Genomic DNA, 15,141 nt, shown 5'->3' on the forward strand with positions numbered 1-15,141 from the left:
TTTTCCTTGTTCTGAACCAATGTGTTTTTGTTCTACTGTATTTAGTCCACTAGTATACGCATCTGGATGCAAGCTCTCCTGCGCCCTCTCACGGTACAACACTAAAATGAATATTATGTTAGACATATTAGAATTATTAGTTGTCACTGTTCTTACACCAATAAATATGACTTCTGTAATAATATATGGACGTATACCTTTACCTTTACGTTTATACCGTTTTTCCATTAACATCTGCACTTGGAAAAACGATGCATTGAACACCTTTTGTAACACACCCCAAAGTCTTAACGAATGGAGCAATATGGAGCTTGCAACTAAATAACATTTACATGCTTTGTGGCAAAATGTAGATAGTAAAACAGTTATAGAAAAGCAAATCTACAAAAAAGGTAGGCCTAATGCACATAAATAGGCCAAGACAATCACGACATGCATTTATATTGGACTTCTAATATGCGGACAGAATTCCTAAGAATTTTCGAATATAGGCGAGTTTTGAAATAGATACAGAAAACAAGCAGTTGTGTAACTGGACATTTAACTTAAAAATGTGTAATAACTTTCTTTGAATGTAGTGCTTTTGTTGCGTGAAGAAAATCATTGACCACTAGATGACAGCATAAGTCTGTTTAAGATTACTAGGTTGGCATAGGTCTGTTTAAGGTTTAAGTATATAGGTTACATTCGGATATATAATTATATCCGTATTATATATATATATATATATATATATATATATATATATATATATATATATATATATATATATATCTCATAGCTGTGTTTGGCTACTCATCTATCATAAAAAACCAAAAAATAATTCCACACAATGCATCGCCACTCTCCATTTTATTCAAAACTATATTTAACACACAACATCCGTATGCTCTTTATTCTATAATTCTAACCACCCATTTTGCTTTTTTATGAACGTGACAGGAAATATACAGCAACATGAAAAAAACTAAGCATTTAAAAAAAGGCAAACATATATAAGATCACAGTTTCCAGCTGAGTACATGTGAGTCCAACATGTGTCTATAGCATGTTTTCGAAAGATTTACAGTTTTCAAAATGACTCCGTTTTGTATGTCATTGCAACCGTAGGACTGTAAACATTCAGTCCATTTTCCTACAATTAATAATCAGTAGCAGCTACGTATTATTTCTATTTATCATTAATGTTAGCAAATGATAATAAAGGGGTCAGTGGATGAACTATAGCAGAACAATAAAAAAAATCTCATAAATGCATAAGTATGTGTGTGTTCAGTTAAGATTATTAGTGTAGAGCTGCTGAAAAAAAACGTAAAATATCTGCTGTAAAAGCTGCTGACTTTTAAAGCTAAACATGATTTTCTCTTGATATTTACAGTTTGACATATTTTATACTCAATTTTATATGATCACTATACGGAGCCCAAAAGTATTTAATCTTGGAATCCTGCCCCTGTACTGAACTTGTTCATTAAACAAAGTGTAATGAACTTCTGTCCGTTCATCAGATGAATAATTTACTGACATTCATTTCTGCTTAAAATCAGTTCTGTGTGCAATCATGACTCTGTCCATTTTAATATTCTTACCCCCGGTTTCACAAACAAGGCTTAAGCCTAGTCTTAGACTAAATGTAAATCTGAGCTGTTTCAAATGAATGAAACTTGCACTCACTTATCTAAAAATCTGTCAGGGCCATTGATTTAAGATACACACCAGTAATGATTTTTTTTTCTCTAAGGTGACTCTAAAAATGACTTAAATGTCCTTATTGAACTATATGGAACTAATCCTGATTTAGGCTAAGCCCTGTATATGAAACCAGGCATTAAGATTTAAACCTTGCTTCTTGTATTATAAAGCATGTAACAAACTCTGGACACCAACATACCAATGCCCTTCACATGGATTCACATTTCAGCAAATTATCAAAATATTGAAATAGCAATAAAAAAAAAAAAACAATATATTTTTATCAAGGTAAAACTCTCCTGCCAAATGAATTTAACAATCAGTATGACCTGCAGACAGGAGACAAAGCACAAGAACAAAATTACAGTAAAAGGTCAAAAGTAGTTTGAAAACAAAATATTAAAAAACAAAATTAAATATACATATACAATGCCCCTTAAAATATTTAGACACTTAAATCAACACTTCAAAAGTGTATGTATTTTATTGCAAACCAAGCAGCAACTTGGGGTTTTTCTCAAAACTGATTTTTGTAAATACATGAAATGTAGTTCATATCCACACCAATGAACCTTATTTCGAGTTTGACAACCAGAAAGTGTCCAAATGCTTAAATAGCATGCTTATACTATATTTCTTTTGCCATTTAGTTTGATATTTTCTCATTAAAAGCAATTCAGTTATTATAAATTTTAAGTGTATCTCCGGTGTTCATATATTTTTAGGGCCACTGTACATATACAAACGCAAACACACACAAAAAAAATCCTTGGTTGGGGCATTTTCTACATCTTGGTCTCGCTGTCTGGTGGCTTCTCATTCTCATATTCATTCTCCTGAGGGATCATCTGATAAGGTTTCTTCACTTCGTTCTCCTCCAGCACTGAGCTTCCCAACTCCACATCGCCATTCTGAAGCTCATCTTTGGACAGGAACTCTATGATTCCAGCTCCTATAGAGTCTCCCAGGACGTTAGTTGTCGTGCGAAGTCGATCACTGCAAGTGCAAAGGAAAAAGCGAACAAAAGAGGAAATGAAGAATCTATTTACTGTTGTCAAAAAGTTTCCTACTTTCATCTCAGTTTTCATCCTAGTTTAAAAAGAGGCTCTTTCAGCTGTGTAACTTGTGGGGATCTATCTGGAATGATTAATTTGGCCAACCTAATTACGTTTCTATGTTAAAACCAATTGAATTACATGAAATTCACAGAAAAAAAAAATGGAGCAAGTCTCATGGGAGCACATCAAAGTGTGTCACCTGGGTTGAAGATGGGAGAAAAAAAACGAAGGGAGTCCCAAATAAGAGGAAAGATGAAGTGCCAAACGCACTCACTTTTCATTCTTGTTTTGCCTTATTTTGCAAAATACTTTGGTGGATATATTCTGTACCGTTATTTCCTCTCAAAGCAAATCGCATCAAGATTCTATAAGCGGTCACTCACAGGAACCAATCAACTGCAATGATGAGGGTGATGTCATCGGTTGGGAGTCCGACAGAGGTCAGCACAATCACCATTGTGACCAGACCAGCCTGAGGGATTCCGGCCGCCCCGATACTTGCAGCAGTCGCTGTGATGCTGTAACATTAAAGAGAATATTAATCACACGCTCAGAAACGTTTCCGTTTGCTTAGCGAATTATTAATATTAAAAAAAATTCAAAAAAACACCTAATGGTTATGATCTGCCCGAAGTTCATGTCCATGTTGTTAACCTGGGCGATAAAGATGGCCGCCAGGGCTTCATACAGCGCTGTTCCATCCATGTTGATCGTTGCTCCGACAGGCAGCACGAATCGAGTCACGCGCTTGTCGACTTTGTTATTCTCCTCGAGGCATTTGAAGGTAATGGGAAGAGTGGCTGAACTGGGAGATTACAAAAATATGAAAAAGTGAAATTAGAGTAAAACGTTCCTGATTTCGGCAGCTTGTTGTTGTCGGACTTACCTGGACGAGGTACCGAGAGCCGTGATGAGGGCCTGCAGCAAACCCGTGATGAAGATAAAGGGGTTCTTCCGCGTGATGACGAAGTACAGAGTCGGGAGAATGATCATGCCGTGTATCATAAGGCCGATTATTACTGTAATCGTATACATGCCGAGCTGACCGCCCATTTCAGTGATGTCATCCATTTCCACGATTTTTCCAGCAATCAGAAAGAGGATACCGATTGGTGCGTACCTGGGAAGAGGGTATGGTGTTTAAAGATTACTTTCATTCAGGTGTGCTATTGAGGTTTTATTTTAAACTATCAAACAGTGGAAATGAAACTGATTCAGATTAAGGTCTCCCAAAATGTCAATGAGTTACACATGCAATGAAAAATGGGTCATGAAAAAGGGTCACACAAAATGAGTGCATAGGGCACAATTCTGTCCAGACAAACGGGAAATTCATTTAGTAGTAAGGTGAAATTATGATGAGGCGTTTCTGTGGTGAATTGTAAGGAATGCCTTTTAGTAAGATTCTTATATGACAAGCAATGAACATGTAGTTATTCTTGAGGATAATTTTGGTCATTCAAAACTAAACAAGTCATCCACATTAATTAAATTCCAATAATTAAATACCAATAAACATTTATTGTGGGTTTGAAATGATAATGCGAAATATATACACTCTCATTCAAAATGTTGTGGTCTGTAAGATTTTTGCATGTTTTTGAAAGACGATCTTGTCAAGGTTGAATTTATATGATAACATAATAATATTGTGGAACAATGCTGTAATTTAAAAACGACCCTTTTCAATTTGAATATATGTCTGCATTTAATTAATTCCTGTAATAGTAAAGTTGAATTTTCAGCATAATTACTCCAGTTTACAGTGTCCCTATTATAATACGCTGACTGGCTGCTCAAGAAATATTTCTTATTATCTTATTATTTTATTATCGATGTTAAAAACAGTCATTCTGCTTAATATATAAAATATTTTAAACTGTTGAAACAGCAGAATTAAGAGCTAAATCCATAGATAAAATGTTACGCACATATTAAAAAAGAATGAATATTGGAAAACCCGCCGTAGGCTACATCGACACAGTTTGTAATCTAGTTTACTTTTTAAACACTGTTTGTGTGTCTGGAAATTACTCACCACATAATAATAGCAACAAGTCGCATGATGGCCTCGTTGAGGGAGTCGAAGAAGTCTCTAAGAGCCTGTCCCTGTTCCTTCATATTCCCAATGATCAAGCCGAAGCACATTGAAAACACCACCAGCCCGAGGGCATTAACCCCGCTGGTGGTTCCCGAGAGAGGGATCACTTCCTCTTGGGCAATCTCCTGGGTGGCGTTAGTTAGGTTGAATATCGAATCGTTGACGATCACCTTCACGTGAATGATCCTTTTGCCATATTGAGTCTTGAACTACAGGAAGAGGAAGAGAAGTAGTTTTAAAAATGTGCAAGAATCTGATCAATCAGTTATTCTGATTACTAGAAAAGTTCTACAGAAAGACTCTTTTCAATATTTGTAAAAAATGTTTTTTTTTTTTTTTAGATCTGGTTGACTACAGGGTATCCCTGCGGAGTGTGTCCGGACAGGCTGTGAGCCACTGTCAGGCTCTTCAGTGTCATTATCTTGCCATTTCTGTCTCTTTTTATCCGACTGTGGCAACATTACAGCTCTGCCAAAGCTCTCAGCCGGACCAAACACAGCTGTGGGTCGAACTCAAGCCAGACACTCAAAATGCTAAATGGAAAATGTCTATTCCTTACACGCTAAGTTAACTAGCTTGGACCAGCAGGAGGAGAAATGAAACGCTGTCAAGAATTGGTATAATTATAAATTCAAGGCCTCCCAGAAAAACATTTTGGATCCAAAAGTGATGAATTTTAAGTTTTCGTCCTTTGACATGTCAACAAGTCTAATCAAATCTAATGATAATTTGACTTCCTGCTGAACAGGGAAACACATTAGTATTTCAGACCAAACTGCTTGTGAACTTCATAACCCTCAACATTATATATCTATTACATATTATATATATATAGATTATATTCTAGAGATTATTTAATGTTCTTTTTTATCAATTAAGTGGTTAATAATGAAGGAATGAATTTGAATAACCCAATAAAACAAACTTTATAAACGTCCGTTAAGTGTACCACACATTTTTTTTTTTGGTGTATACATTTACTTTCAAACGTTTTTTGTCACAATTTACATGAAAATAATACATTATATACATTAGTGCCATTTTATATACAACTGACTAAATGTGTTTATTTTTTATTTGTTTATTTTTTATTTTATCTTCCTTTTTTCCGCAAAGAACCAACATTATGTATAGTGTAATACCTGTTTAAATTACCATTTAATATACCATTTTTAACTATTTCTTTCATAATGAGAAGAGGGAGAGATAATATTTTATAAATCTTTATGATTATTCTTTAAAAAATAGGATGTGAAAAACATTCTCACCTGCTGAGTGCAGGCCTGAACCAGATTAGGAGGAAACATGTTTCTGCAAAAAAGTTTATATAATGAATGAAGTCACTGGTTCATATCAGTATTTCAGAGAAACTGATGGACTACAGCTGTCCATTACCTGATGAGGTCAAGGAAGGCATCAGCTGGGCTGACCTGCTCAATCTTCTGCTGTTTAGTGAATTCATCCTTTGAGCCTTTGCCCGGGTGGATAATCAGAACCATAATGATGCCAATGAACACTGCGATGAAAGTGGTGGTCATGTAGTATATGACTGCACGCATGCCCATCTTTCCAGAGGCCCGACTGTCCAGTGCTGCCATGCCTAGACAGAATGAACAAGAATTCAGTATTCCTTTCTGAGATTGAACCAAAATCATGTTTGAATAAACACATGGTTAATAGGGCTAGGCAATATATACTGATCGATACATATTGCCCAGCCCTAATGGTTTCACATATCACTGTTGCTGAAAAGACCAGGGCTGCATTTCCCAAAAGCATTTTAAGCCCAAATTGATCATATCTCCAATAGTTTCAATGGGTCTACAAAGTACTAAAGCTTATGATGCTTTTGTAAACACAGCCTTGGTTTTGTACCAGGACTTAAATACAAAAATCTCACCAGAATCTGTACAGACATGAAGATATGTGGAACGACAAAAGATTCATGACTTAATCTTCACTGAGCTGAAAAGTACTGTATCGCTCCACTTTGAAAGACTCTTAGGATTAATAGCAATCATCGTAGAAGTCAATGGAGCAAAAGGACTTTGACTTGCCAAAACAAACTCAGATTTGAATTTTGAAGTCAGGGGCCTTTCTGCAGCCCTGATCCCAAGAGCAGAAAGAGAAAGCAGCCATTGTTTGGTCCTCTCGTTCTGCTGGGGGCCCAAACTTCAGCATCTTTTAAAGTTCAGCCTCTCACTTCACAATTTCCTCCGTTCATACTTCATCTCTCTCAACCGTACTCTCTCACTCTCTTGATCTGCATTTGTTCATCTCTCTCAGTCGAGGACAAGCCTGGGAAATTCCTCCACCTGCCCGTGTTTCAGCGGTCATGCCACCCTCTCTACGTCTCCACAGCAACAGCAAACAGTCTCCCAATGCACTTGTGTCAAACTAAAGAAATGACTCATGTTGTGCAGTTACAAAGAAGTGAATAAACAAAACAGCCCCCTCTCACACCCAAGTGTGCCACAGTTACTAAATTGACCAACAAATATTATATTTAAAAAATATATATTAAAAAATATAATGTGAATAATGATGATAACAATAACTATTGTTATTACTATTACCAACTAATCATAGTTTGTTTAGTTATATTAACAAAGATGAGTCTGAAGGAAGTTCTCTCATTCTTCTATTTGTATGAAGTGAAGCAGCAGGGTGGGAGGGGCTGAACTCGTCTTTACAACCTCTGCCTCGTTCTCAGTGACACTTTTAATAGAAGCACAAAGAGGTCACTGTCTACAAACGAGAAAACGGAGCCCAGCGTAAGGCTGGTAACAGCTGTAACACCTGTTTCCTTCAAAGTTGCTACTAATGTTTATGGTTTGATAAGATCCAAACCAAAAAGAACTTAATTTTTCGTTCTTTAGATTGACTTTAACTCTGTGGCCCTTTAATTCTTGAGCTGCTTTGTATTGGCATTGATTGGCCTCTAATGCTTCTTTTCATCCCTTTTTTCTGTTCACTTAATATAGAATTATTTAAAAGGTCCATCCATGCCTCAATTTCAAATTCACATCATTCTTACTTTCTCATTCTGTTAATGACTTAGTCCTCAAATCACTGTTTCACATAATTGTTTTTTATTATAGGTCTGTCTGTAACATTCTCAGGGCCTGGGACAACAATGCCTCGCTTACCCTGCCCTCTTTTCTTCTATACTTTCAAAGCGATACGATTTTCGGTTAGTTATTGCTGTAGATCTTCATAACATATTTGATTTCAAATCTGCATATAAACTGTGCATGCACACTAAATTTCTAGTTTTAAAAAAATTATTAAAACAATAAAATAGCGTACCTGTAATCAAACTTGAGACTAGAAGGGGAAGCACTAGCATCTGCAGCATACGCATTAATAGTTCACCAGGAAAGGAGAAATACTTTACTTCTCTGTATGACATTTTATACGACCTCAGAGCAAAACCCATCATGATACCTGAAAAACAAACAAAACGAAAGCATTTCAGATGCACAGATCTGTTGAAAACTCTTTTCTTTCATAAATTAAAAGGCATCCATTTAGCTTTACAGTAAACTTGTTGCAGGTTGTTCGTTTGTACAGTAGATTTTTGTCCTTGACAAAGACACTAACTTCAGCTTAGATGACATATTAGAGCAAATTTTCATGCATGAAAACATCCTGAATGAATATAACTTGACAAAACCAGGTGCACTGACCAAAGACCACAGCTCCAATGGTGAAGAGGACAAAAGCATTTCTTCTCAGAAAGGTCTTCACGTCATCTTTAGTGATGTCCTCCACTTTCTTCCTCGCCTTTAGGGAACGCAGGTGAATTCCCTCTCGGATCTGCTGGACGCGATTGCGCGACCGTGGCTTCTCCCCAGTGCTTTTGGTCATGCTGGCGGTGTTACTCAACACACTCTGATCAAACAAGCTGGGCTGAACCGGTGACCCAAAAGAGACCCTATACACAAGGAGAAGAAAAAATGAAATAGACTTTATCTAGCACACCCACTGATCTAATTTAACTCCTTGAGTTAAAAAGAGAAAGACGGCAAAACACACATAATTATGAGCTTATTTAAAAACACACGCACACACACACACATATATATATATATATATATATATATATATATAATATAAATTCAATTTTATATCATGTAAATAAAAAAACACTTTATATATATTACTGTTTTTAAATTATTGAAATAAAAAATATTATTTAGAAGTTAAACTATATCATATATAATTAATTTACTGAAATAAAAATGAATTATTTTTATTCATTTTATATTTTACTTTTAATTACTAATATTATATATATATATATATATATATATATATATATATATATACACACACATTTTTAATTCTACAGAATGTAAACGCTGTTATTTATAATAAATCTAACTTCCAGGTAAATGGTACTCAGGCAAAAAAATATATATAAATAAAAACCATAGCTACAAGTAGCTGAGAGAAGACGCTGCTTACCTGCTTCCAGTGAGCTCTTGTGCTGAGAGATGCCCTGAGTGATCAGAGTTAGCCAGTCTGTGCTGGGAATTTAATAACCTTCTACCAGTAAGAAGCTCCTGATGCTCAGGATCTCAGAAGGGGCGGAGCTTACTAACTCCAAATAGGAGATGGTCAAGACACTTCAAAGGGGGGCCTAGTGGTGCTACATGATGGAATGGCAGGAGGCTTTTTGCTTTAGTCTCACATTAAAATAAATGAAACTCTTAGAATATACCAGCCAATTAAAAAAAAAACAGTTCAGTTTTAAAAGCAAATCAACGTCACTCCTATGATAATTTTGCACAAATGCGGATAACTTTCCAAGTCTTTTTCGAGGGCACGCGCTTAGCGTTCAGAACTCACGCGCGTTTGACATTTAATCCTGAGAGACGTTTTCAATGGTCGAGAACGAACTCGTTTTGTGATTTCGAGGGCGAGGAATAACGCTCTTTGGACTATTCAGACTTCCTGCGGGGTGAGAGTTGTTTCACACACTCACCTCTCCCACAGGCCCCACAAAAACAGACCTTCTCTCGTTTAGTGTGTGAACCGTTCCCGTCCCAAGAAGTGACGTCACCGCCGTGTCATTTACATTCGGAGGGATTTAAACCAATTAAAGCTTTCATTCATCGCGCGCACATCAGTCATTCTTTTGTATTTCATAGTGCAGCAAATATAACAGAAATATTTAATTTTATTTATTACATTGGACAATAAACTTAAAAAAATTGGGTGAAAATTAGCTTACAAAAATATTATGGACACGTTTTCCGTAAAATATTTTATATTAAAGTTTAGCATAAGTCTCTTATGCTAAACAGGTCTGCGTTTATTTAATGAAAAATACAGTAAAAACAGTAATACACTGAAATATAATTACACTTTAGAATAACTGTTGTCTATTTTTAAATATTTGTAAATGTAAAATCATTTTTAGCATGATTACCCCGGTCTTCGGTGCCACATGATTCTTAAGAAATCATTCTAATATGACCATTTGCTTGTGCTTAATAATCATATTGCTATTACTATCACATGAAAACAGTTGCGCTGCTTCATATTTTCGCGTCTTTATAAATAAATAGCATATCTTCTTCGCATCATTATGAATGTTAAAGCATCTTCGATTAATAAAAGCATTTATTGTAATGGTAGTGTAGCTGTTTTGGCAACATTTGCAATATTGCGTATTTGAGCCGGTCTGGAATGTCGTATTGACCAATCAGCATCCAGGGCTGAAACGATCCATTTTGTGATGTCATTTTTATTGGATTGCTGGTTGCCCCAGAGGCGTATGAAGGTTTTACATGTATCTCCAGGCCCGAGTTCATGTGAATGAGGTTATGATGTAGGCCTAGGTCTCTGTCCTTTCTCAGAATAAGTCGGTCCTCTTCACTGGGCTCTTGGAATGTCTCTGCTTTTGTCCGGTCTCTGTGAGAGTAATCATAAACAGTGCTCGCCTTGAATGTGTAATTTGGACCAAACGCTTCCAGACCAGTAACCCCCCTCTTCACCATCACCCACCCGTTCCCTCTCTCTTCCCGGCAGACAAAAGAGATGAAGCACAAAAGACGCTTTCAGCCTTTCTGCTTACAGTTTTGAGGGAGAGCATTTGAAGACTGGTAGATTTTGGGGTAGCAGGGCAGTTGGGTGAGCGCACTGCATGGGTTCCCAGAACTTGTTGAGTCTGAGGGTTTGGATGGAGCAGAATAGAGCCGCAGCGCCTGAAGGTATCAGTTTTACAGTCCATATGAAACAGCTCGAAACATCTGATAACACTCGTTTCATGGGCATTTTCTCTTGCCGTTCAACCATCAACCTTAAAGAGCCAGTGAAACTATAACAGGCATCTTTCATTTCTACATTTTTATTATAAGCATTTTAAAAGAAGATTTAATGAATAAACAACTGCAGTGTTTGCATATATGTGAAGATGTGTATATAAAATTCTCCAAATAATCAAAAAACACACACATTTAGCATAGGCTTATATGTTGAGCAACATTTTATCAAGATCTATTCCCTTTTTTTGCATGATACCTTATTGTCTTGACAAACTTTTACTAAATATTTTGTAATATTTACTAAATATTATTACTTTATTAATTTACACATTTTATTTCAGAAATAGAATTTAACTTAATTTATTTAACTATATATTTTATTAACAACATTTATTTTCTTGGAGATCCTACATCTCTACACTTTGTAGTAATAACTATTTTAATTATAATTATTATTATTATTACAAATAATATAAATGTTATTTTATACATTTATGAATATAAATTATATTTTAATTTATTCATTGTTCATTTTTCTGTTTATTTATATTTGCATTTAACACATTTTTATACTAAGATTTTATTTTGGAAAGTTATTTTATTTATACATAAAACAAATTCTTGGAGTTCTTTGGTTTCTACAATTTTTTTCTACAAATTCTTTTAAAATGTTAAATTAAACAAAATAATTTTTTTTCATGATCTAATCTAACCCCAAACCTTGTTATTGCTGGTGAACTACAAGAAATGTATTGAAGAGGACAGAGATAGGGTCTTTACCCAAAAGAAAAGACATCTCAGAAAGAAAAAATCTATAAATCTATAAATGTTTTCTTTTTAAATACATTTTAAAACACCATTTTATTCACTATTAGTCAAAAAAGTGGGCTATAATTTATCGCTGACATAAGATAAAAGCGTCAGGATGACAGAAGGAAGGGTTTTCCAGCGTCTCTGTGAGCTGAGGGCCTTTTAGAGACCCACTGTGATGAGCAAACTCAGTGTGTCTGTCGGCATCAATGGCTTATCACCCAGCAACCATTCAAGCCATTAGCAGAGATTCTGCTCATTCACCATGCATTCAGCAGGTCCACAGGGATGCCGCTTTGTGCAAAGAGGCTCTTTGCCCTCACAAAACAAAACTTCATATAGAAAAAACACCAGATAATCAAAATGGAAGCAGGAAGAAAATAATCCATATATGTCACTGTGTCTTTATTTATGAGAGTTTTATGCAAAATACTTGCTCAAAGAGTTGGTTCTCTGGTGTTTTAATGACATTTAATTTGGATATAAACAGATCCCCAAAAAATAAATTAATTAAATAAATGAAAAAAACATATATATATATATATATATATATATATATATATATATATATATATATATATATATATATATATATATATATATATATATATATATATATATATATATATATATATATATTACAGAATACCAACTAATTTAAAATTAATATTTTCTATATTATTTTTATTCTTTAAATTAAATTGAATAATATTAATTTTCATAGCCTACATTTTAGGAAACGTAAAAATCTTATTTTACTACATTATTTCATTTTTAACTTTAATGAAATTATAAAAATACATATTGTTCCCTAACTCTATCTGAGGCCAGCTATTATTTGAAAATATACAGATCACAAAAATTCATCATTCTGTAAACAAACTAGATTAACTCAAATTTAACAATAAATGTAACTGCCAGTTTGTTGTCAATTAACAACTTATTTTGTATAAATGTTTTTCTTTCTCTACTATCTGAAGCATATCTATTTCACAAGGCATTGCACTCTTGAAATCAAACTAGATTAACCAAATATAAATACATTTGAACGTTTGTTTATTTACGCATTAAATGAACACCTCCCCCCCCCCCTTGGAGCTCCTGTGGTTCATTGAAAGAGGGCAAAGGGGAATTTCCGCGCCTGGACTTCTGGTGAACTTGAGTGGACATTTCCCTCTTCACATGACTGTTCACTGTGACCATGAGCAATCACTCCCACATAATCATATTCACACCACCATGTTGTTCAAAGAAAGAAAATCACTTTGAAAGCATGGAGCTGGCAGTTTTGTTCAAGGCCGTTCGGGGGAACGGAATCAAAAGAAAACAAAAGACACTTCCGAGTTCACACACTTGGGAGTGGTTCGTCGTATACAGAGCAGCCGGCCTCAAAAGAAACTAAAGACCTTAACGGCACTGACATGAAGCAGATCCATCTTAATGAAGTCAAATTTGCTTAAAAGAAGCTTCAAGGAGATTATTTTTTCTAGTATCTTGGCAAACAGGAAACGTTCTCAGGCTAACGTTTTGACAATGTTCTTTCAAGGTTATGAACGAACATTCCTTTAAGATCAATAGCGGCCTCGTTCGTTCAGAGTTCAAGCGCTTTCGCTTTTGGAACGTTACTTGTTTCCGAACGTTCAGAAAACATTCAAAAGTAATATTTTGGCAAGCTCATCTACAGAAAAAAAAACAAAAAGGTAACGGCGAGTTTTTATCTCGTAATTCTGAGTAATATCTCACAATTCGGCAAATTCCGACCCTTTTTCTATTAAAATAGGCCTATTATAAATTAGTTAGATTTTATATCTCGCAGTTATTATTTTTCTTCCTCCGAATTCTGGATTTACAGCCCCCTTTTATCAAACTAAAAATAATATAATGGTAATTTCGACAGTTTATATCTCGCAGTTCTAACTTTTTTCCACAGAATTTCGAGAAACTAAATGTTGGATATAGATTCAAAATTGTGAGATAAAAGTCCCTCGGCGTGGCGGAAACATGCTTCCATAATTAGGCAGCTTGACTAGGTTTATTTCTGGAATTATGTACTCGATGAAACATTTACAATAAAACCGAGGTTATTATCTTCGTTAGAAAAGACAGTGGCGCGTAAAGAGGGAAGAAAATAGCCCATAAATTTACATTTAATCGTCAAGCCTGAGTATTTCACCAAAACAAGCAGGCTTTTGAAGGGGCCAAATTCAGAGGGTTCTCACCCGAGGCATTATATCTGTTCCCCTCCCATCACCCTCATGCTCTATTCTCCATCCCTAACACTCATTCTTCTATACAAACTCAAAAGTTTGAATATGTGAGGACTGTTAACACGCAGAGAGGAGCTGCATTAGTATTCCGCTCAGACAGCGTCGGCCAGACTCCGCGGTAATGAGATCCGAACGAGTAAATCCTCTTTCACAGCTGGTCTCCATGTTAGCAGATCTCATAATAACAGTTATGTATGTTAACAAAAACTCTCGGTCTGATCGAAATGTCGATTCCGGGCGAATGATCCGAGAAATGCGACAACGTAAGAAGCGTCGCCTGTTTCCAATTTCGGCGTTGCCATGGTGATGCCACTTGCTTAAGATACAATGTGGGATCAGATGGTTAAAGTTAAGAAGAGACACAGGGCGGTTTAGGGAAAGTCTCCAACTAACAGGAATTCCCGCAGGGAGTTTTGAAGTGAATGCCAGAAACTCATAAAGAATCAAACACGGACTGATTGAGCACTCTTGGCTGTAAATGAGTTAAGGATGGGACTTCTCTCACTGCCTAACCCAGCCCGAACTAGCTAGATGGTCTTGAGATGGTTTCCCAGTCTGACCTGCTGGAAATTGCTCAAAACCACTCTAAAACCAGCCTAGACCAGCCTGGTCAGAATGAGAACAGGATCATTACCGTAGAAGTACAGTAAATCAATAACATCGCGAAAATGAATTTAGGCAATTCAAATTCAACATTCATTAAGATACAGCACACACACACACACACACACACACACACACACACACACACACACACACACCATTCTTCACCAGATGTAAAACCAGACACGCTTTAAACACCATGGACAGACAAGACAGTATCAGCATCCTATCTCACAAATTGGTCGCCACCATGCGGTTACATTGAGAACTGCAGTGTCAGATGTACTATATATATATATATATATATATATATATATATATATATATATATATAT

At 35.6% G+C, this 15,141-nt stretch overlaps 1 protein-coding gene across 1 annotated transcript; it reads right to left on the reverse strand.

Moving 5' to 3' along the window:
• Positions 1-837: 837 nt before the first annotated feature.
• Positions 838-9,842, reverse strand: slc1a3b (solute carrier family 1 member 3b). The gene is made up of 10 exons (XM_043229388.1): positions 9,322-9,842; positions 8,541-8,788; positions 8,161-8,298; positions 6,247-6,451; positions 6,120-6,162; positions 4,789-5,060; positions 3,637-3,870; positions 3,361-3,555; positions 3,134-3,268; positions 838-2,688 (listed from the first exon to the last, which is right to left on the reverse strand). Exons 2-10 carry the CDS (start codon positions 8,719-8,721, stop codon positions 2,478-2,480), a joined length of 1,614 nt encoding a protein of 537 aa, XP_043085323.1. The 5' UTR covers positions 8,722-8,788; positions 9,322-9,842; the 3' UTR covers positions 838-2,477.
• Between the last annotated feature and the right edge of the window lie 5,299 nt (positions 9,843-15,141).

The sequence above is a fragment of the Puntigrus tetrazona genome, unplaced genomic scaffold (genome assembly GCF_018831695.1).
Source record: "Puntigrus tetrazona isolate hp1 unplaced genomic scaffold, ASM1883169v1 S000000002, whole genome shotgun sequence".
Taxonomy (NCBI): Eukaryota; Metazoa; Chordata; class Actinopteri; order Cypriniformes; family Cyprinidae; genus Puntigrus; species Puntigrus tetrazona.